This window comes from Schistocerca gregaria, chromosome 5 (assembly GCF_023897955.1).
Source record: "Schistocerca gregaria isolate iqSchGreg1 chromosome 5, iqSchGreg1.2, whole genome shotgun sequence".
NCBI lineage: Eukaryota > Metazoa > Arthropoda > Insecta > Orthoptera > Acrididae > Schistocerca > Schistocerca gregaria.
In genome coordinates this window covers 572357321-572382419 of record NC_064924.1, presented here as the reverse complement: position 1 = coordinate 572382419, position 25099 = coordinate 572357321, and the positions used below count along the sequence as shown (strand labels likewise).

Genomic DNA, 25099 nt, shown 5'->3' with positions numbered 1-25099 from the left:
GAAGGCCTCCGGAGGGACTGTGTCCTTCGGGCCATGTGCCAAATCGAGCCGAAGGCAAGGGCGAGGCACACACCACGGGGGTGTACGCAGAGGGGCCTGGAAAGGAGGTGGAACAGGGAAACACCCAAGCCAGGAAAGAAGCTGTTTGACACGTACGGCGATCGGACAACCCAACCGGGGCCGACATTCTGGCAGATGAACGACTGACTGCGGGAAGAGGACACGATAATTTGGATGCCTGGGCAAGCTAAAAACATGGGCAGCATAAGCAGCCAGTAAATGTTGGCGTCGTAACCGCAGTGGAGGGACACCTGCCTCCACAAGTATGCTGTCCACAGGGCTGGTTCGGAAGGCACCAGTGGCAAGGCGTATCCCGCTGTGGAGGATTGGGTCCAGCACCCGCAACGCAGATGGAGATGCTGAGCCATAAGCCAGACTCCCGTAGTCCAGATGGGACTGGATTAACGCCTGGTAAAGCCGTAGGAGAGTAGATCGGTCGGCGCCCCACCTGGTGTGGCTCAGGTATCGCATAGCATTTAGATGCCGCCAACACGCCTGTTTAAGCTGCCACATATGAGGCAGCCAAGTCAACCGCACATCAAAAACCATCCCCAAAAACCTATGTGACTCCACCCACTTTAAGAAGCTCGCCGTCAAGATAAAGCCGCGGCTCCGGGTGAACAGTGCGTCGCCGGCAGAAATGCATAACGCAGGTCTTGGCTGTGGAAAACTGAAAACCATGCGCTACAGCCCAAGACTGCGCCTTGCAGATTGCGCCCTGTAGCTGACGTTCAGCAGCTGCAATGCCAATAGAGCTGTAGTAAAGGCAGAAGTCGTCAGCATACAGGGAAGCGGAGACAGTATTTCCCACGGCCGCAGCGAGCCCGTTAATAGCTATTAAAAACAGACACACACTGAGAACAGAACCCTGTGGCACACCGTTCTCCTGGACTTGGGAGGAACTATATGAGGCCGCGAATTGCATGCGGAAGGTACGATACGACAGAAAATTGCGGATATAGATCGGCAGAGGGCCCCGAAGACCCCATCCATGAAGCGTAGAAAGGATGTGATGACGCCATGTCGTATCATACGCCTTCCGCAAGTCGAAAAAGACAGCAACCAAATGCTGACGGCGGGCAAAGGCAGTACGGATGGCCGACTCCAGGCTCACCAGATTGTCGGCGGCGGAGCGGCCTTTACGGAACCCACCCTGAGACGGAGCCAGAAGGCCTCGAGACTCCAGTACCCAATTCAAGTGCCGGCTCACCATCCGTTCAAGCAACTTGAAAGGAATGTTGGTGAGGCTAATGGGACGGTAGCTGTCCACCTCCAAAGGGTTCTTCCCTGGTTTCAGAATGGGGACAACAAGACTTTCCCACCATTGCGACGGAAACTCACCCTCGACCCAAATGCGGTTGTAAAGATCAAGGAGGTGTCGCTGGCAGTCCACTGAAAGGTGTTTCAGCATCTGAGAGTGGATGCTATCTGGCCCAGGAGCGGTATCAGGACAAGCGGCGAGGGCACTTCGAAATTCCCACTCACTGAATGGAACATTGTACAATTCAGGATGGTGAGTGCGAAAAAAAAGACTCCGACGTTCTATCCGCTCCTTAACGGAGCGGAAGCCCAAGGAGTAGTTGGCAGAAGCGGAATTCATAGCAAACTGCTCTGCCAAGCGGTTTGCAATGATGTCGGAGTCAGTACAAACTGCTCCATTCAGTGAGAGCGCAGGGACACTGACAGGGGTCCGATAGCCATAGAGGCGGCAAATCTTGGCCCAGACCTGCGATGGAGTGACATGGAGGCCAATGGTGGACACACACCGCTCCCAGCACTCCTGCTTGCGTTGGCGGATAATGCAGCGGGCTCGCGCACGCAGCCATTTGAAGGCGATAAGGTGGTCGATTGAGGGATGTTGCTTGTGACGCTGGAGCGGCCTCCGGCGAGCTTTAATCGCTTCAGCGATCTCAGGCAACCACCAAGGCACAGTCTGCCACCGAAGGGACCCAGAAGAACGGGCAATGACAGATTCGGCGGCAGTAACGATGCCGGTGGTGACCGATTGAACCACTGCATCAATGGCATCGTTAAGAGAGAGGCTCAATAGCGGCAGTGGAGGAGAACAAGTCCCAGTCAGCCTGATTCATAGCCCATCTGCTAGGGCGCCCAGAAGACTGACGCTGTGGCAGTGACAGAAAGATCGGAAAGTGGTCACTACCACAAAGGTCGTCATGCACTCTCCATTGGACAGACGGTAAGAGGCTAGGGCTACAGATGGAAAGGTCAATGGCGGAGTATGTGCCATGCGCCACACTGAAGTGTGTGAAGGCACCATCATTTAAGATCGAGAGATCGAGCTGCGCAAATAAATGCTCAACAATGGCGCCTCGACCTGTTGCCACCGACCCACCCCACAGATGAAGTCGCCCAGTAACAGGAAAGGTGGAGGCAATTGAGCTATCAGAGCAGCCAGGACATGCTGCGCGACATCACCATCCGGTGGAGGGTAAAGACTGCAGACGGTAACAGCCTGTGGCGTCGACACCCGAACAGCGACAGCCTCTAAAGGTGTGTGAAGAGGTACAGACTCGCTGTGAAGAGAGTTGAGGACATAGATGCAGACGCCACCAGACACCCTTTCATAAGCTGCCCGGTTCTTATAATAACCCCGATAGCCACGGAGTGCGGGGGTCCGCATTGCCGGAAACCAAGTTTCGTGCAGAGCAATGCAGAGGAAAGGGTGAAGGCTGATAATTTGGCGGAGCTCAGCTAGATGGTGGAAGAAACCGCTGCAGTTCCACTGGAGGATGCTGTTGTCCATGGCTGAGAAAGGCTTGACGGGACTGGGAAGGGAGATTACGCCGCTGGGTCACCTGCTGCCTCCGATTTAGCACCTGTGATAGTGCTTTCCATGGCGTCTGATGGACTGGTGAGATTTAGGTCCTCAGCGGACGCCAGAATCTCCACCGCATCCTCAGACGCAGAGCTGGAAGGTTGCGGTGGGATGGCTGCCACCGCGAGTTCCTTGGGCTGAGAGCTCTTCTTGGGTTTCTCACGCTGTTCCTTGGGTCGCACCGGCTGGGAGGGCTTAACCGATTCAGTCTCCGGGACGGAGGAGGATCGTGAAGCCCTACGACCAGCTGATTGCGGGCACTTACGCCATTGTCGGTTCAGGCTTCTCGCTGGCGGAAACCTGGGAAGGGAGGGACCCAAGGGACCCCTTGCGAGTGTGAGAAGCCGAAGAAGTTGGACACTTTTCCGGCTTAGAAGTGGGGACGGACGTCCCCGATGGGTGGGATGGTGTTGCTCCTGAGGTAGGTGGCGCAGGAGCAACCCGGTGGGTAGAGCCCCCCACTGGCGAGGGGGCAGGAGGAGTTTTACTACTCGTCGATCCTGCCACAATTGGAGAAACAGACGGGGCTAGCACAGGTGTTGTAGCAGCAGCGTAGGAAGATGTCATTCTCACAGGATGGAGTCTGTCGTATTTCCTCTTGGCCTCAGTATAAGTTAGTCTGTCCAGGGTCTTGTATTCCATGATTTTACGCACTTTCTGGAAAATTCGGCAGTCTGGCGAGCAAGGTGAATGGTGCTCCCTGCAGTTGACACAGATGGGGAGGCGGGGCACATGGTGTATTGGGATGTGATGGGCGTCCGCAATCTCGACATGTGAGGCTGGAAGTGCAGTGAGAAGACATATGGCCGAACTTCCAGCACTTAAAGCACCGCATCGGGGGAGGGATATAGGGCTTAACGTCACATTGGTAGACCATCACCTTGACTTTTTCCGGTAATGTATCCCCTTCGAAGGCCAAGATGAAGGCACCGGTAGCAATCTGATTTTCCTTCGGACCCCGATGAACGCGCCGGACGAAATGTACACCTACGCGCCGGACGAAATGTACACCTCGGCGCTCTAAATTGGCGCGCAGCTCTTCATCAGACTGCAAAAGAAGATGCCTATGGTAAATAACTCCCTGGACCATATTTAAACTCTTATGGGGTGTGATCGTAACGGCAACATCCCCCAACTTGTCACAAGCGAGTAACCTTCGTGACTGGACAGAGGATGCCGTTTGTATCAGGACTGACCCAGAGCGCATTTTTGACAAGCCCTCCACCTCCCCAAACTTGTCCTCTAAATGCTCGACGAAGAACTGAGGGTTTGTTGAGAGAAAAGACTCCCCATCAACCCTCGTACAAACTAAGAAGCGGGGCGAATAACTGCTACTTCCATCCTGAGACTTACGTTCCTCCTACGGTGTGGCCAGGGAGGGGAACGTTTTCGGATCGTACTTCTGAGCGTTAAACTGATCCCGAGAACGCTTAGAGACTGCTGGCGGCTGGCCACCAGCGAGAGACAATGTACCACGCTTCATTGCGGGTCATCCGCCCTGATGTCAACTACTCCGACCAAGGGTCCTCCCCACGGGCGACACCCAGCCACGGCAAGAGCCACCTGGCAGGATGGCCGTTGCCGGGAGTCCCGATACCCCAGGAGGATAGGCATCAACTCCTTGGCATACGTGGGGAGTTAACGGCGCAGGCATCAGTAGAGCGATCCCTGTGTTGTCAGGGGGCTACAACCAACAGGGTACATGGCGGCCCCACCACAACGGACTGGCTCCCGTGCTGGATGTTAGGTAACATGTGGTCCATGGTTGCCGTCGGTGCAGAAAGAGGCACTGCACAGTGCAAGGTGTTATCTGCACGCAGAACAAGAGTCATGCCCAAGAGATGGAGAGCGGACAGGACTGCAGTTCAACGGTGTGTAAGCTGGCGAAAGGTCTGATCACAAGATGGACACAATGCACCAAGTAAGGCGCCCTTCCCCAATCGGGTCACTCTTCGGAAAATTTTGAGAGATGGAGGTCAAACCCAACAGGGGACCATCATTAAAAGGCCGAAAAGTTTGAGACTCCTTTTTGTCGCCTCTTACGACAGGCAGGAATACCGCGGGCCTATTCTAACCCCCGAACCCGCAGGGGGAGCCTTTCCCATGTTTAGGTTTTAAATTTTGTGGCATCATGGATATTCAGGTTCAGTCCAACCTCCTCACAGGTTCCTTCAATGTCTCTCCACATTTTATTATTTAATAGCAAGTTTTAGTGTTTCCAGTCAAGACAGACGCAGCAACAGATAAGTAAACCGCTTTTGTGACATTTACCTGTTCCTAACCAGGAGCGAATTTTATATCATCTGTGTGCTTTAATAGTTTCTTGAGTTTCTGCGTGTAAATTTAAAATCTAATAGCCACAGCTCTCATGTTTTCGTTTGTGTCAGAAAGTAAACCGATTTTGTGACATATTACAAGTTCCTTATCAGGGGCAAATTATTTAGTTTCACCTGAGTGCTTCGGTAGTTAGGTTTTTGAATATCTGTGTATTACTAGACACAGTTCGTGCGTTTTCGACAGGGTCTACAGTAGAGTTTCACAGCACGTGCTCATAGTCCGTTTATCTGCATAGTTTAGTTTTCCACGGTCTTCAGTATGAACAGGGACTGCGATTGTTGTGTGCGGATGCGAGCCGAGTTGGTGACACTTCGCTCTCAGATTCAGCCTGTGATGGCTTTGGTTACACAGCTTGAGGCTGCAGTGGAAGGGCACCACTGTTGTGGGCCGGCCGTGTAGATCCAACAGACGTCCAGCACGTCAGAGTCCTCTGATCAGTCCTCACTGGTGGCCAATCCAGATACTGCTCACACTGAGCTGACCCTCCACCTGTGGTCGAGTGGGAGGTCACCCCGGTGCGAAGCAGGTGGCGAAACACTTTCCAGGCGGCTGTATGTAAGGCCTCGCCGGTTTGTCTGACAAACAGGTTCCAGGTGCTGCCTGTGGCTGACACTATCGCTGAGCCAGATGCTGTCGCCTGTCCTGTTTCAGAGGAAACCACTCAGCCTGCAAGATCCGGGCAATCAGAGAGGGTGGGATTATTGGTAGTTGGGAGCTCCAACGTTAGGCACGTTATGGGGCCCCTTAGGGACTTGGCTGACAAGAAGGGTAAGAAAACCAATGTGCATTCCGTGTGCATATCGGGTGGAATCATTCCAGTTGTGGAAAGGGTCCTCCCAGATGGCATGAAGAGCACAGGGTGCAGAAGCCAACTGTAGTTGGTTGCTCACGTCGGTACCAATGATGTGTGTCACTTTGGATCTGAAGAGATTCTCTCTGGTTTCGGGCAGCTAACAGAAGTGGTAAAGGCTGCCAGTCTTGCTTGCAAGATGAAAGCAGAGCTGACCATTTGCAGCATAGTGGACAGGACCGATTGCGGACCTCTGGTACTGAGCTGAGTGGAGGGTCCGAATCAGAGGCTCAGTAGGTTCTGCGACCATGTAGGCTGCAGATTCCTCGACTTGCACCAAAGGGTGGTTGGGTTTCGGGTTCCGCTGAATAGGTCAGGTGTCCACTATACACAGGAGGCGGCTACACGGATAGCAGGGGCTGTGTGGCGTGGACTGGACAGTTTTTTGGGTTAGAGGGTCTCGGGAAAACACAAGAAGGGCTTCAGTCACAAAGAGAGCAGGCTCAACACAGGAAGAATGTAGATACAAGAACCATTGGTATAACAGTTGTAAATTTTCGTAGCTGTGTTGGGAAAGTACCAGAGCTCCAAGCCCTAATAGAAAGCACTGATGCTCAAATTGTTATAGGCACTGAAAGCTGGCTAAAGCCGGATATAAGCTGAGCTGAAATTTTTTCAAACAACCTAACGGTGTTCCGAAAGGATGGGCTAAACACTGTTGGCGGAGGCGTGTTTGCTGCTGTCAGAAGTAGCTTAACTTATCTTGAAATTGAAGTATATACTGCCTGTGAGTTAGTATGGGCTGAGGTCATTGTTGGCAACTCGAATAAAACAATAATTGGATCCTTTTACTGACCTCCAAATTCAGATGATACAGTTGCTGAAAGGTTCAAAGAAAACTTGAGTTTGATTTCAAACACGTACCGGACTCATACGATAATAGTTGGTGGTGACTTTAATGTACCCTCAATATGTTGGCGAAAATATATGTTTAATTCTGGAGGTATGCATAAAATATCATCCGAAATTGTGCTAAATGCATTCTCTGAAAATTATTTTGAGCAGTTAGTTCATGAGCCCACGCGAATAGTAAATGGTTGTGAAAACGCACTTGACCTCTTAGCAACAAATAGTCCTGAGTTAATAACGAGCATCAAAACCGATTCAGGGATTAGTGAACACAGGGTTGTCGTAGCAAGACTGAGTATTGTAATCCCCAAATCCCTGAGAAATAAGCAAAAAATATACCTATTCAAAAAAGCGTATAAAAATTCACTTGATGCCTTACTTAGAGACAATCTCCACTCATTCCAAATTATAATATAAGATCTGGCTTAAATTCAAAGAAATAGTATCGGCAGCAATCAAGAGATTTATACCAAATAAATTAACAAACGATAGAGCTGATCCTCCTTGGTATACAAAAAGTGTTAGAACACTGTTGCGGAAACAACGAAACAAACATACCAAATTTAAACAGACACAAAATCCCCAAGATTGGCGATTTTTTACAGAAGCTCAAAATTTAGGGCGGACTTCAATGCGAGATGCCTATAACAGTTTCACATGAAACGTTGTCTCGAACCTGGCAGAAAATCCAAAGAGAGTCTGGTCGTATGTGAAGTATGTTGGCGGCAAGAAATAATCAATACCTTCTCTGTACGATAGCAATGGAGATATTATCAAAGACAGTGCTGCCAAAGCACAGTTACTAAACACAGTCTTCCAAAACGCCTTCACAAAAGAAGACGAAGTAAATACTCCAGAATTCGAATCAAGAACAGCTGCCAACATGAGTAACGTAGAAGTAAATATCCCTGGAGTAGTGAAGCAACTTAATAAAAGCAAGTCTTCTGGTCCAGACTGTATACCAATTAGGTTCCTTTCGGAGTATGCTGATGCATTAACTCCATACTTAACAATCATATACACCATTCGCTCGACGAAATATCTGTACCCAAAGACTGGAAAGTTGCAGAGGTCACACCAATATTAAAAAAAAGGTAGTATGAGTAATCCACTAAATTACAGGCCCATTTCGTTAATGTTGATATGTAGCAGGTTTTCAGAAGATATATTATGTTTGAACATTATGAATTACCTCGAAGAAAACTGTCTATTGACACACAGTCAACATGGGTTTAGAAAACATCGTTCCTGTGAAACACGACTAGCTCTTTATTCACATGAAGTGTTGAGTGCTACTGACAAGGGATTTCAGATCGATTCTGGATTTCCGGAAGGCTTTTGACACTGTACCACACAAGCGGATCGAAGTGAAATTGTGTGCTTATGGAATATCATCTCAGTTATGTGACTGGATTTGTGATTTTCTGTCAGAGGGGTTGAAATTCGTAAATTCCAATCACCAACTTTCTCCTTCAAATGCGAAAATATTTTGTTGACACTAATCTACATAGGGAGGAATGATCACCACGATAATACAGAATTGTGAAGGTGGTTCAATGAACCCTCTGCCAGGCACTTAAATGTGATTTGCAGAGCATCCATGTAGATGTAGATGTAGAGTTGTATTTTGATGACTGACATAGTTTCCTTCTACACTTGCCCAGAGTGGTGCTTTCGCTGCCCATGACCCAGACACACTTTTTATTCTATATTTTGTGTTTCTCAATCTATGCCTGTGTGCAGGACTGGGTGTTATAGGATTCTGGAACTGTTGAACAATATAAGAGCTGGCTGGCCTTGGAGGGAAGGTTTCCCTGGCTACTTTGTCTCCTGGAGCCCTCATGGACATTTGTTTTCCAATGTCTATGCTGTTTCTCAACACATCACACACATATTTCATAATCCACAAAATAATTGTAGAGGACACTTTGTACCAGTATTTTAGATTTTCTGCCCTGTTCCGTGCACATACTGAGTGAGACAAAACGATCTGTCTGTACTCCTCTACATGTGACTTAACCTCTCTTATCTTATTCTCATGATCCTTACTCAAGATGTATGCTGGTGGCAGCATAACAGTCACACAGTCTTCCTCAAACGCCAATTCTCCATATTTACTGAACAGAATTTTGCAAGAACAATGTCACTATTTTTCCAAGAGTTCAGATTTCAGTTCTCTGAGAATTTATCTACACTTTTGTATATGCTGTGCTGACCTGGAATGATCCTAGCAGTATGTCTCTGTATTCATTTTGTGTCTGCTGTCGTATATATATTTCATAAGGGCTCCAAACACCAGAAGCAGCAATACTCCAGAATTGATTACACTAGCATTTTACACCTTTACGGATGCACAGCACATTCCCATAGCTCTGCCAACAGATCCAAGTAATCCATTCACCACCCCTCCTACAGATTTTAAGTAATCATCCCATTTCATACTGCTTCCTACTATTATTGGTTTTCCTAAATATTTTAATGATGTGAGGTGCTCCAAATGTTAAGCAGTAATCTTATAAATGGCTACTACTAGGTTCTTTCCATTTGCTGCAGGTTTTTTCCACATTCAAAGGGGGCTGCAATTTATTACACCAAGTGGAAATTATCACCACGCCTTTTTGCATTTCTGTATAATTGCCCAACAGAATAATTTCTGTAGACAGTAAAATCATCAGTAAACAATTTGATAGTGTTCCCGATTCTATTTAGTACATTGTTTAAATATATTGACAACATTAAAGAATTTATTATGCTTCCTTGGGACACTTCCAGTGTTAATTTAATTTCTGTCGTACACTCAACTTATAGTACAAAATATGAGTTCCATTAGGTAAAAGTTTATCAAGCAAATCATACACCTGGAATGATACATTAAATGTACATCTCATCATTGGTTACTGGCTCTATTGGATGACTCAGTGAGATCTTAATAAATTGAGTATTGAACTCTAAGCCTCGCTTTCATTGAAACGTCCATCCATGTTTGTAAGATTTTCTGTAATACTTTCTTGCCAGGCTTGTTAACTTTGTTGTTCCAGGAACTCAAAGGCTGCTATATGGTCCACAAATTTCCTCTTGCCGCTCGATCCTTGCCTTTTAAAACGTTCAAAACAAAATTATATGCCTGGCTAGCAAAAAACCCATGTTATCATATAAAAGAGTTCTATGATATTGACAATATTGATATTAATAATTAAGATTGTAGTGGTATATAAGATATTTAATTTTTACATGTAATGTGATCAATATTTGTACCTTACTATCGTTGTAAAAGCCTATTCTACTGTATGTGGTCAATGGCAATAAAGAATCTGAATCTGAATCTTGTTTTGTAATTCTGCTCCAAGAATTGTTCTGTGACAGCTGACTGCTTGACTGTTTCTACTGGGTGTGTCACTGATGTCTCTGGCATCTGTAATCTAGTCTTGTAATTGTCTGTTGTCTCGAATAAGACTGTTGACTGTAGTATTCACCTGGTATTTAGGCGCCTAGATCACTTTTAACACTACAAAGCAGACATTTTATCTTCATTGGTTGGAGTGAAATGCATTTTATGCTGAGTTTCCACATGAATTAACCAATTTCCCCACAGATCAGACCGGCATAGCGACATATCATCAATGAATCATGCCCAAAAACACCTCAGAAATCATATTTATTTATTTTCTCAACTAGTTCAGTGGATATTAATTTCTTGTTTCTTATTTTCATTTATTTTCCATTTCAGTATCAAGCACTGTGGCTGCATCGTTATGACACTGACCTTGCCTTCAGAAGGAGGAAGCTCGAAACTCCTGTCCAGCTATCCATGTTAAGGGTTTTCTGTTGATTCTCTAAACAATTTAATGCAAATGCTGATAGGGCCACATTGACGATCTCACCATTGATGAGACATGAAACTACGATTTTTCTTCCTTTTTCCTACCCAGCATTATATATCTTTTAAGCACACTCTATTCACCCGGCCTGCTCTTTTGCTTTTACCGAGTGAGGTGGTGCAGTGGACTCATATTTGGGAGGACAACAATTGAAACCTGCATCCGGCCATCCTAGTTTATATTTCTGTGATTTCCCCAAATCACTTCAGGAAAATGTTTGGACAGTTCCTTTGAAAGAGTATGGCCAATTTCCATCCCCTTCCTTTGCTAATCCAAGCTTGTGCTCCACCTCTAATGACCACAATGTCGATGGGACGTTAAACACTAATCTCCTTCTTCTAATCCTCCTCCTTCCTTTTGCTTCTGTTCAACATCCTCACTAAAAAACTCAGAGAATCTAAAAGCAAATTGCTGAAAAAAAGGGCAAGCTTAAAGACCTAGTATTTGAGGTATAACATTCAACAATTCTTCTACTTACATTGTATGTCTCATTTAGCGATCATGAGAACAAGATACCAGTAACAGATTGCATAATGTGTCATTCCACAGACACACGATTAGAAACAGACTGGCTAATATTAGCATGTAGTACATTTTGCCAGATATTCTACAGTAGTTTGTGGATTTACAGGGTGCCTGATAGCCGAAACTGCCCAGTACCTATTCACCTAAAGGGATCGGCAACCCCTCAAATACTGAAGCATTACGGGTCTGCATAAGTACAATGCATTGCCTCCTCAGACTGCGTCAATCACGACAATATCAACAGATGGCAGGACAAGCGTCACCAGAGGTCCTGCGTGCCAGGGGCCTATTTCCTCCACCGTGTCATGTGTGCAGAACTGGATCGATACGAATTCCACCACGCCCCCGCTATACAGGTTGGCACAAGCAGTTTCATACACCTAAGAACAGGTCAATTCATGTGCCGACTCTTAGAAGTCTGTCAGTCAGAGCCCGGTTGGAAGCCACCACAGTGGTACCTACGACTTTCCAGTGATTTCATGAGACACACCTGTCAGCTAACTATGCCGAATGCTCAACCTCTGTCATTAGGGATTATCAGTGGCAAAGTCTTCATGTCCCACTACATCTATTCACTGTGTGTTCCAGGCATGTACCTATTAGTGTCTGAGTAGTTGTATTATTTTTTATTGAGAAGTGTTTTCTTTTGTTTGTTAAGTCTCTCTACTTTGGTTGAAATAAACCTTTGTTCTTGCTCATCTGTGTCTGATTAATTCTTATCACGCATCTCCCCACAGGAGATATAGCACATATAAAACCCCTTAAGTTACAGGTCAGTTGACAATATCAAAGTGAGATTTTCAGCAAAATACGTATAGTGTGGCACACATTTGTTTTAGGCAGTTAACATTATTACCTCTTGTATCAACCAGAGGAGGAAGAAAGATTCGAGGTTTAACATCCCTTCGATGGCAAGGCCATTATAGACAGACTACGAAGCTCAGGTTGCGAAAGTATGGGGAAGGAAATCAGTTCTGTCCTCCTCAAAGCAAACATCTTGGCACTAATCTAAAGCAATGTAGGGAAACCATGGAAAACCTAAATCTCAAAGACAAAACAGAGATCTGAGCTGCTATCCTATCAAAGAAGAATCTAGTGTCTTACCTCAGCGCCACTTTGCTCAATGTACTGAATGAGTTACTGATGTGAGTCATAATAGAAATATTTAGGTATAACACTATAATGTAAACAAAAAACTGATGTGAGTGATAATAGAAATATTTAGGTATACTACCAAAATGTAAACAAAAAAAAAACTTGTTTCCTGTGCACTTTTCTTGTGCTTTTGACACGTTCCACATCATAACAGTTTTCCGTACTATTGATCAATGGAACATGTAACTAACTAACTAATTAACTTTCCTCATGGAGCCATATGTCTTTTTCTAAATGGAATAGTGCGTGTGCATGAACATGCAAACACCCAAGCAAGCACGCGTGCGCCAAGCCCCCCCCCCCCCCCCCCCCCCCCAAACACACACACACACAAAACTGGAACATGAAAGCTAACGTGAATTTTGCATCGCAGTGGTATTTCTAGACTGACCATTGTTTATCTGCAAGTGAGAGTTGCCTGTTTACAATTTTTTTGCTGTCTCCATTATGGGGATTAATTATTTATAAAAAAGGATACAAAAATAAATGCTCGGCGGAAGTCACCTGATGAAACTGCTGCGGAATTTTTTCTGTTCACAGAATAATCTAGAAATGTGCACTGGAGAAGCTGAAAAGGAATGGAAAACATAAGATAAGAACACAAAGAAATTATGGCATTCCATATGAAAATTACAGAAGAATACAAACAATACAGTGTTAAATTACAAATTACTAGACGCATCAAACTAAAAAATCTTCTAAATTGTAATTTAACACACTTGGTGCTTAGCATGAGTGATGAGTGCTCGGTTTGACATTTCTCTCCCAATGTCAAAACCAAAGTTTCTGTACATGTTGACAGTATCTTTGATTCTAATCTTTGTCTTCTACACACTATTGTATCTTGTGAATGCTAGTTGTTTCCCAATGATGAGCCAATAAACAGTAAATCGGTTTGAAATAAACAATTAGCAATAGAACATAAATGGAATTTGTTAGTTTTTTCAATCTTAAAAGCAGTTTCTACTTTCATAGATGTTTAATAAGCTTATTAGCAACTGGACTGTAAGTCTCTGTTTCATAATCTGAACGACCAATTTCTGGACTCCAAAACTACTGCAATTATTAAAACAAACACTAAATGGAACAAAATCTAAGAAGCCCATATATATGTGTGTGTGTGTGTGTGTGTGTGTGTGTGTGTGTGTGTGTGTGTGTGTGTGCAGAAAAATGAAGCCAGGTCTCAAGTCTGGAATTCAAAAGCAAGCACAAGTAATCAAGCTTGTGCTGTTCTGTTCAGCAGCATAAGTAGTGGCAGTGACACGGGCTCCACATCTGTCCACAAGTTATATATGGGAGGGGGTTTGGGGGAACACACTACAATAAGAATCAGGTCAGCTGTAAGAAAACATACACACCCATACTGGTAAACCTTCTCTTGATTACTTATGAAGGAATTAATCTAGCTCAGTAGTGGGAATTCCTGGATTGGGTAATATCTAAAATAAGGAAAAGGCAATTACTCATCTGTAGTGGCCATGGCCATGGGACTGTGTACTGTGTCTGTATGGTTCTGTGTGTGAATGTGTGTACTTTTGCTAGAGAAAAAGCAAGTGCTTGAAAGCTAGTGTGAACACCGTTTCTTGTTACATGTTTCTGTGCTTCACGTGTTGGTCCATTCTCAGTAAAGAATAACATTGATTTCCTGATCTCAATGCATCAAAACTGTTGTTTATTTCAGAGATAGTCTCTTGTTAAATCATTGTGGTATATCACACACATTCTTAATTTTATTTATTCTAAATCTCTGAACAGTTATGTTCTATTTTTTTTTAATGCTGTTTATATGTAATAAATACATTTGGATGGCCACTTCACACTTTGTAACTTAATTATACTAATCTGATTATTGTGTTTGGTTTTCACACAGATGCTGTGGTGTAATAATATAGAACTTTAACCCTCGCAATACCGGTGGGGGCGGAACATGCGTAAATTCGCGCCAGTGGTGTGTTGGAGCAAAACGCTTTTGACATCCCTGCACACACCGGTGTTTAATGTGTAGTTGCCAGAAGTTTAATTGCTGTATATCTGTTAATTAATGTTCAGTGTTATATTGAGAAAAATGTTGTGTTGCACAGTTTGAGAATTTCGTGTAACACGTCTGCATTAAATTTTGCATGAAACTCAAGAAAATGTTTACCGAGGCACACCACGTGATGCAGGAAGCGTGCAGTGATGAGTGCTTAAGCTGTACTCGATGTTATAAATGGTTCATACAATTTAAAAATGGCCAGATGGAAGTTAAAGATGATGCTCATGTCAGGAACGTCAATGAAATTGTGCATGCCAATTTAAGACTGCCTGTCCAAGAGACTGCAGACGAATGTAACACTTCAGTTGGATCATGTCATAATATCCTGACACAGCATCTTGGAATGCATCATGTTGCCACCAAGTTCATCCCACGGCTCAAGAGTTGAAACCAGAAAGACCTTCGCCTCACAGTCTGTGAAGGGTTTTTGGAATGTGCAAATAAGAAACCCACATGTTGAACCATCAGCAGCTAGACTCATGTGTTGCTGATGAGGTAACGCTACCGAACTGCGTGTCTACAACCAATGTGGCTGTCCAATAGGGAGGGTTGGAGGCGGTCACGTGGGGGTGGAACTGTGGCCAGCTGCCGGGAGCAGACAAGCCATCTGCTCTCTTCTGCTGGCAGCTTCCAACCCAGCCAGATGCTCTCCTCTCCTGCCCTCTTGGGCAGCATCCCATTCAGTTTCGGCGACTTCTCTAGGCCTGCTTTTTCTTTTTATGGGATTAAACATCCATGCATTTCAAATATATTTGGTTTTTCACCTCAACGGGTGCCCACTGCTTTCCCTTCCTTGCCAATACTGACACATTAACATCTGATGTCAGATGTGGGGTCGCTCATCGTTAGGCCCGTCTTATTGACCTAACTGCATACCCGATGAAGCTGCCAGTAGTACTTTGTGCATGACGTGCCAGATGCGATGCGCAATAAGAAGCGCACACATTTGTGATTCGCCACACAGCCTTCTGCTGTTTCGGCATTCCTAACATCTGCCACAGCGAATGCCAAGCACTTCACCGCGTCACACTGCCATTCCCAGGCAGTCCGGTGGTACGCCACACCGCGGGTAGCCGCCTTCTACGCTGTTCCGATGTAGCATGGTCACATGTTCCGGCCACGCGGCGCCACACAGGAAACACGCATGTTCCGACTGACTAGCTGAGGCACGTCACACAGCCATCGACACCGCCGACATAATCTTCGCTGTTTTTTTCTGCCACTGTCATCTAACAAGATGCAGCCATCGATGAGCTACAATTGCCGCAACTACGTCTCCAGTAAGTTCATTGTTCAGTTTTTCTTTGCAGCCGCCTCCTTGCTGTCGAGTGTCGGCCCTTGTTTTGGTTATCTAATTGTAAAGTTTTCAGCAAGCACTAGGTGTCCTGACATTGTAACCATGCCCCAAACCCTTAGTACCACCACTGGCTAACGGAACTCCCTACCCACGGAAAAGCCAGATTCAGTAGCTGCCCTTCGAGCAAAAAATGGTAGATTAATGTTAAGGAAGATAGAATTAACAGAAGAATGCCAAAAATGGACTAAAACCAAGTCTGCCGATCTAAGTATGTTAGAAACATACCGTGCTGTGCCACAAATGATGGCTGCAAGTACCTCCAGTATCACAGTATCACAGTACCCCAGCCATACATTGCAACTTTGGCTAACAGTTTCCCTGCAGTTGATTTCATTCCAACGTTTTCCAGAAAACCTATTGAGCAAATAAATTCCTTTCTACAAACTGTCCGAGATGTAGGCTGCACTTGCACTTGGCCAAACAATTTCTTATTAATTGTACTCCATCTTAAACTGTCAGGCAACAGCCATACCTATATAAAATCAGTTAACACCACCTCTTTTGCCACGTTAGAAGTTGGGTTGAAATAGAGATATTCGGACAGGCTTGACACCTGCTATTACAGTGACAAGTTGTCCACCCTCTATGAGAAGCAAGGGGAAGATGTAGAGGCATTTGCTGACCAAATCTGCACTGTGGCTTGCCGCATTTACATGCTGGGTTCGGACCCCATCCGTAACGAGATGTTAATTGAGCAGGTAGAAGCCCGCTCAAATGACATATTTATATTTGGAAGCAATCTGTATGTTGGAGGAGAGGTAAAGATAACATCACCCACCTCATTGCATGATGCCACATGATTTGAGATGTTGCGAGAGGAGGCAGCGCATTTTATTGGCAGTTCGGTTCGTCCAAACAAACAACCGTGTCCAATTTTTGAATACGAACAGGCATGCCAACGCTGCCAAAAGGCAGGCCATGCTGATGCACAGTGCCATGCACCTTATTGTTCTTGGTATGGAACCATAGGGCATATGAGTAAAATCTGCCCACAGAACCTGGGAAACAGGGACCCCTCGCACAACCAGCAGAGGGAACCATTCACCAACAATCCACCATGACCCCAAAATCAGCCGCGAAACGGTCAGGGGGCAAGTCATGATGCTGCCAGTCCGTGCCCCATGGAAAATTCATGCATCCACTCCAGCACGGTGTCGTAAATGAGGCAGTGAATATCCTCCTCAACAGCAAAGTTCGGGGAAAGAATGTAAGAGTGCTTGTCAACACGCGAGTACCAACCAGCGTATTATTTGTAGGACATGGGGACAGATGAGTGTTAAAACCACCCCGTCACCACATTAACGGTCTGAGCGACAAGATCATCATACCTGCTGGGTACTGCCAAGTTCAAATGAAAATCGGAGCTAGTCACTATCCTTTTGACATAGACGTAATTTGAAAACGAAGGCAAGATTTTGAAGTCATCCTGGGGACTGATTTTCTCCACCACAAACAGAGTGTAGTAGATTACAGAAAGCAAACTGCCCATCTCGGTGAGGAAACCCACCGCTATGGTGGCCCTCACGTCGTTCCGTCACAAGGTACTTGTGAAACACAGCCGCTTCCACAGGTTCCTCCCACGCAAACATGGGCATTACGAACAACTACCTCTGTCAGAAACAGTGGTGGCATGAGTTGCATTTTCTCTGGCTTGGGGTCAAACACTGCAAACTGCCAAAAACAGCCGTATTAGTGGACCCTCTCCGTCAAAACGGTGTCCTTGACAGATTACAGGTACATGTTAAATGTGGCTTAATGACAGCGGAAGTGCAGGGAAGGAAATTTTATGTTTCCATCTGTTTGGACAATTTTGGAACGAAGGAGGTAGAAATTCCTAGGAGCACCATTACAGTTAGTGGCCGAGATTGAAGAAAACCACCCAGTACAAGAGAAGCCAAAACCTAACTGAAAACAATGGCTTCCAAAACGCAGCATATGTCATATTGCTCCCGTGCTCAGAGACAAATTCAAAGATAAGTTAGCTCATCTGCCTGCGGCTGACCAAAACAAATTGTACTCCGACTTGAAAGAACACTCCTACTTATTCGAGGAAAGGTGTTATTTGCCAGCTACTGACCTTGTTTACCATGAAATTCCCACCGGAGGTGAAAGGCCCATTGCGCAGAAACCGTGTAGAATACCATATCACCTCCAGCCTGTGTGGTGGCCCGGTGTAATGTTAAGCGTTTTTGTGGACTTACTTGTTGAAGAATGCTGGTTCTGCTTTCTGGCAGTGCCGATGTCTTCTGCTAGCACCGGACGCTTCTCCGAAGATTTCACTGCTAGGAAGGGGAAATTTTCTTTCTCTCACACTCTCTCTCTCTTCTTATTTAATTAATACGCTACTCTTGGAATATCATTCAATGCACCAGAACATATTTATTTCCACTTTGTACAAAAAAAAAAACAACTAAACTTTATGACGTAAGCCCACACATTACCGGACACCCAGGATCAGTTAATTACACATTTTTGAACACAATTAATATATAACCTTTTATCGTGGCTGACTATCCATGTCCAGTCCACATACTCTTAACAGCAGTTCACCGTCTAAAAAACTCCATTTGTTTTTCAATAATACAAAGCTACATTACTGTTTGCAGCCAGCCATGGAGCTTCTGGGCTGTATTTAATTATTCTTGGCATGTCGCGCTGAACACTTGCCAGCGCCGACGAATTATCTCCCTTCCAGTTTCGCCTGCACAAACAATAAATGGGTGCAGTATCCCATGCTCAACCTTACGCCCTGCTTTAAAATAATGCGCGTTTGAAACGGCTGGAACATAAGTGTCTCCAGAATTTTGTAAAATTCTGGGGCACTACAACTGTTTGGAGGAAACTATCCAACACAGCTAGAGGCAGGGATTATACAACCCTCCGCCAGTCCCTGGTTGTCCCCGATCATCGTGGTCCCAAAGAAATCAATCAATGGAGAGAAGAGCTACCATCTTTGCGTCGATATCGGAGCAGTAAATAAGGTAACCACCCCTGATGCTTACCCTCTCCCCTGTATCGATGAAACACTGTACAGGTTAGGAAATTGCAAATACTTTGTTATCCTTGATATGAAGAGTGGGTACCACCAAATACCAATTGCACCACAGGACAGGCCAAAAACAGCATTTGTTGTTCCCTCCGGTCTATATGAATTTCTGAGAAAGCCATTCAGGCTGCGCAATGTGCCAGCCACTTTCCAACACTTTGCCAACTTACTGCTATGACGACTGAAATCCACAATGTGTTTAGTTTATCTAGATGATATCATTGTCTTTTCCAGTGTGGTGTCACTGCCAGACACCACACTTGCTAGATGGTAGCCTTTAAATCGGCCGCGGTCCGGTAGATCCATGTGTCGCCACTATTGCAGACCGAGCGCCACTATCAGTGATTGCAGACCGAGTGCCGCCACACGGCAGGTCTAGAGATACTTCCTAGCACTCAGCCCAGTTGTACAGCCGACTTTGCTAGCGATGGTTCACTGACTTCTACGCTCTCATTTGCCGAGACGATAGTTAGTATAGCCTTCAGCTACGTTTTTTGCTACGACCTAGCAACGCGCGATTATCAGTTACCATTGATATTGCGAATCATGTACTGTCACGAGCGACGTGCATCATTAATGGATTAAAGTTAAGTATTCCATCAGCTACGTCCGTTTTTCTCAATTCTAATTCCCTTGTCATGTTCCAGACCTCACGCCAGCCTGCATGAGCTAAAACGCGTGCATTTCAGCCTCCTTTAGTAACACCGGTTGGCTCTCCTGCCAACCACAACATCCAGAACCATAGATGACCATGTTACTAAGTTAATAAATGTCTTGTCTAGACTGAGAAGTGCCAATTTAAGTCTGAAAATTTTATTAGTGCTGATGGAGTAAAGCCAGACCCCCGCCTGATTGAAGCAGTTAGAACATTCACTTCCCCTAAGAATGTAAAGGAATTGCAAAGCTTTCTGGGCCTCAGCAACTATTATAGGCGTTTTGTCTAGGACTTTGTCACAATAGCTAAACCCCTTACCCACCTGTTGAAAAAAGATATTCCCTATCAATGGGCCCTCGAGTGTGAAGCTGCTGTGCAGCATATCAGAGATGCTCTGACTAGTTCCCCCTTATTGATCTATCCTGATTTCGAAAAACCATTCATTCTCTCCTGTGACATGTCAGATTTTGCAGTGGGGCCTATTCTGAGTCAAATTATTGATGGTGAGGAAAGACCAATTGGTTACGCATCCCTTCAGCTGAACCAGGCAGAAATTAATTACAGTACTATAAGAGAAATAATTACTGGCATTAAAGTTTGGAGTCAACTACTTTAGATGCTATCTTTACAGGATAAAATTTACAATAGCAACAGATCATGCAGCACTTCAGTGGCTATTAAGTTTAAAAGACCCCAGCAGCTGTCTCACCCGCTCGGCCCTGAAACTCAGTGAGTATGATTACCAAGTGCAACACAAAGCTGGAAGATTGCACCAGAATGCTGACGCCATTAGCAGAAAAGTGAGAGTAGCTCAAACAGGCAATGTGCTAATTGATGAATTAAAAGACTCACAGGAAAATGATGCAAAATGCTGCCAGTATAGCTCCCATCGGGATTTTGTTACAGAGGATGAAATTCTATACCACAAGACCCCCCTGGGTAAACGTATAGTAATACCTAAAGACTTACAATCCAGAATTATTGCCCAGTGCCATAACAGCATTCAAGCTTGCCATAGTGGACGAGGAGCCACAAACGCCTGCATTGCCACGAAGTATTGGTGGGACAAAAGATAGCCAGATGTTGCCAAGTATATAAAAAAATTACCTACCATGCACCCAAAGAGCACCACCCCTACGAATCAAAATTCTCTTACAATCTCTTCCTGAGACATCAAAACCCTTTCAGTTTGTAGCTTTGGAAGTAGTCGGGCCTCTTCCTGTAAAATACACAAGGACATAAATATATTCTATCCATTATTGACCACTTCTCCTGATATATTATTTTGGTACCCATCACTGACATGTCAGCTGAAACAGTAGCACGAGCTTTTATAGATAATCTTGTCCTTCCTTTCAGAAGCCCTGAAGCCATCATAACCGATCAAGGAACCAATTTTATGTCCACCTTATCTGTCCAAGTTTGAAAAATTGCTGAGAATTAAAAAATGGAGAACCACCCCTTTTCACCCCCAGGCAAATGGCCGCATTGAACGTGTCCATTGCACTGTGAAACTAATGCTTTCCTATTACATCAACTCAGCCCACAGTGATCGGCAAAGATACATTCTGTGTGTGGCAAGTGCTTACAATAGGCGTTTCCACGAAGCCACAGAATATACCCCTTATGAGTTATGTTTGACTGCCCTATGGAATCTCCCTTTGAAATCCACAAATTACCTCTGGGAATCGATAACACAGCTGTTAAGTATCTAGCCCGTCGTCTTAAGGCCACTTGGAAGAAGGTACATGGGAACAACTGCAAGGAAACAAGGAAGCAAATGGAAAGAAGAAATAAAAATGCCATTCCCCCTATAAACCTTGTGATTTGGTTTTGCTAAAAAAATCCTAGAGTAAAGAAAGGAAGAGTGAAGAAACTTACACCCCCCACCCCCATATGATGGACCATATTCAGTCATTCGGCTCACTTCCCCTGTCAATGCAGAATTACAGCTGCCCAACCGCAAAGTTATTGTCCATTTTGATAGGCTAAAAGCTATTCAGGAACTATGCCTCTCCCATCACCTTCTGAGACAAGAGCTGGACCTTCAGCAGGTTCTTTCTGTTCCCCCTGTAAAGCAGAGAAAACGGAAAGTTCCATCACCCATAGCTCGCCCAAGATACGCTCTGAGATTTAAACACCCATATGCCCTTAGATCCAGGGACTAAACACTAAGGTACTGCTTCGTACTTAAGAGACTCCCAGTTATATCAAGCAAAAGAAAAAGTAACAAGGCTTAAGCAACCACCTTATTACTGTCCTTTGCAAATGAACATTCTACCCATACAATATGTATTTTATGCTCCCATGCTATGATAACTGAGGTGTTGCCCTAGCCTCCCTCTCTGAAGAGGTTATCAGAGCTTTAACCGTCCAGCCCATTCAGTTTCGGCGGCTTCTCTAGGCCTGCCTTTCCTTTTTATGGCTTTAAACATCCATGCATTTAAAATTTTGATTTTTCACCTCAACAGGTGCCCACTGCTTTCCCTTCCTTGCCAATCCTGACACTTTAACAATACTGTGGCTGTACGGTAAGATAAATTACCAAACAGCTACCAATCATTAAACTGACGAAATGTTAAAGTAATATTAATGCTCATTGCCATTACCAGTTCAGAACGAAATGTATTAGTCAGATTCCTCCAAATATATTTATATATTTATTAATGAGATGGATTATCAATCAGGTGTTATCAAACAATGGAAAATCCAGGATGGAATAATGCAATATTATGAAAAGGATAGATTACTGCTCAGCATATAACAGAGATGCTGAGTTGCAGGTAGGCACACAATCTTTGAAAGTCATTTTGTTGTGCCTATCTGAGATTCAGCATCTCCTCTATATGGTGAGTAGTATTCTATCCTTTTCACTATCCGCTGTTGTGTGTTTTTGATTGCTATTGTGACAGTGAGGTGATCCCAATTCTTTCTCAATAATTACATATCCATGTACCACAAAATACAATGCTGAGACACTATGCATTGTATTACTTACTTTTAACTAATTCATGTTGTCAACAAGCTGATAACACACTGCCAGACAAAAAAATTGAAGCACACAAAAGGGGAGGAGGAAACTTAATGGGTGGTGAGGGTATGTGATGTAATTTCAGTGATGACAATATCAAGCCAAATTTACAGGGAACATGACAGATGAGCCCACTTAACACATCTGGACTGGATGAAGGCACTGATGTGGTTGGGAAGTGTGTCATAAAACTGTTGTATAGTCTCCCAAGGCAGCTGGCCTACAACTATTGCAACAGGTCCTTGATATTCTGGATACTGGCATAGGGTCAGAGTTGGCATCCGAGTGATCCAACACCATGTTCTAGTGGGAACAAATCTTAGGATTTCGATGGCTATAGGAGTACCGACAGTTCTTAGAGACAAGTGACACACAGATGAGCATAGTCCTGTTGAAAAATGGCACATGATACTGTTGCACGAGAGGTAAAATATGAGGACCCAGGATATCCTTGATGTACCAAAGTGCCATCAGAGTTCCCTCAATCACTCCCAGCTGTGGCCTGAAGTCATATCTAACGGCTCCCCACACCATGACACCAGGAGTAACATCACTCCTTTCCAAAAAATATAAAGAGTGGGACCTCTCCCTAATTGGCCACTATACCCACCAACAATGTTCATCTAGGATAGTGCACAACCATGATTCATCACTGAACACAGTGTGGTGCCATTCATCAGCAGTTTTCCCCTTCATGGTTCCACTCCAAATGCAGCTGTTTGTGTTGTTGTGTTTACTGCAGCCTACAACTGGGGTGGTAATTCCATAGTTGGGCTGTTGCTAGTCTCCAAACAATGGTGTTGGACAACAAAGAATGATGCATGAAGCCCATTACTTGTTGGTTGGGTGGCAGGCAGAGATGCGCAGGTGTTATAATGTGCTTGGTGCACACTATGTCAATCCTCCCTTGTGGTGGTCCGACGAGATCGACCAAATGTTGATGATGAGTATGCCTGCTCTCACATTCCTGTGCAGTCCAATGTCGGGCCACTGTCACATCCAAATGTTCTATAAATCTGTACAATTCAACTGGAGGCCTTTTTAACACTCTGTCAGGTGCTGATAACGCTGTCTCATAAAAGTACACAGCATCTCCATGTGCTTCACAGTTACCACTAGACTTCGGTCATTGTCCACGCCCATTACATACTCTACCAGGACTGCTAACAACACTAACCATTAATCACAGTAATACATTCTGATGGCTATCCTACATGTCACAGAGAAATTGGAATTCTAACCATTCACATAACCATTGATGGTGGGTACGGCTACAAAGTTACATTGACATCCAGTCATGCCTTCTGGGTGCTTCATCTTTTTATCAGGTAATTTATGATGAAAAGGGACTTAACACTGTATGTTGTACAGGTAATCTTTCACTCTGGAGCTGTGTCTACAATGCCGTGAAAACTATGTACTGGACCAGAACCTAAACATGGAACTTAGTCAGTTATTCAGATACAATTCAGCACCCTTAACCATAGCTCTGTTCTGCCAGAACCTCTCTCTGACATTTCAAGTCTCAGAGAAGCATCTCTGCATACCTGACTGCTGTAGCAGTCTCTGAAGAAAAGATGTTATCAGAGAAATAGCTTAACCGCAAATGATAATGTAACTGGATATATTAAAAAATCTTCTCACTGAGCTGCAGCAGGAGAACACACATATAGAAGTATTTAAATTTGAAAGCTTCTGGAGCCAGTGGCTCCTTCTTCTGGCAGAGCGGCTGAAGAAAAGGAAGAGGGGTGAGAGAAAAGGACTGGTGAGGTTTAGAAAATGGTGAGTGTTCAGAAATGTTACCCAGAATGCTGCCACTTGGTGAGTAGATTTTTTACCTATACTGTTACATTACATTTTAAAAAACTGATTACTTTCTTTGATATATTAACCACAGATTAGGTTTAGCTTCGAGAATAACTCTTCCAGACTTAGGCAGAAAGATACTCTCAGAGCTTATGCTGTGAGACAGTAGGTTGTAATTCATGACTGTTTTCTCAACTGGTAATAGCATTACCTATGAGAGGCAAGGTTATGAGTTCCAGTCTCAGTTAAAAACACCGTTTAATGGGTCAGTAAGTCTAAACTTCCTGGACTCCTATCCTGTCTTCACTCACACAGCATGCAACACTAGAAAGCTGTAGCAAAATGCACAAAGATCTGCAGATGATTGACAATTGGTTCAGAAACTTACAGTTGACCCTCATTATAAACAAATTTAACATATTGTGTCTAAGGTGACAGAAAATTCCATTTTTATTCAATTCATGATAGATCAAGAGAAACAGTAATAACCATAAAATATCTAGGAATATGCATATGGAGTGACCTTATGTATAAAGAACATGTGAAGCTCGTTGTACAAAAAGTATGTGCCAGACTGAGATACATTTAAAAAATCCTAAGGCACACAATACACATACAAAAGAAGTGACTTGCAAAACTGTTGTTGACTGATGCAAAAAGAGCAGTGTATTTCATTAAG

General features: G+C 44.5%; 1 protein-coding gene across 1 annotated transcript in view; it reads right to left on the bottom strand.

Annotated features, from left to right (window-relative positions):
• Nucleotides 1–25099, bottom strand: part of LOC126272171 (GPI ethanolamine phosphate transferase 1) — a 292386-nt gene that overhangs the window by 2983 nt on the left and 264304 nt on the right. Inside the window, exon 13 of the mRNA XM_049974812.1 lies at nt 12969–13058. Coding sequence (XP_049830769.1) covers nt 12969–13058 — 90 coding nt within the window. The remainder of the gene's footprint in view (nt 1–12968; nt 13059–25099) is intronic.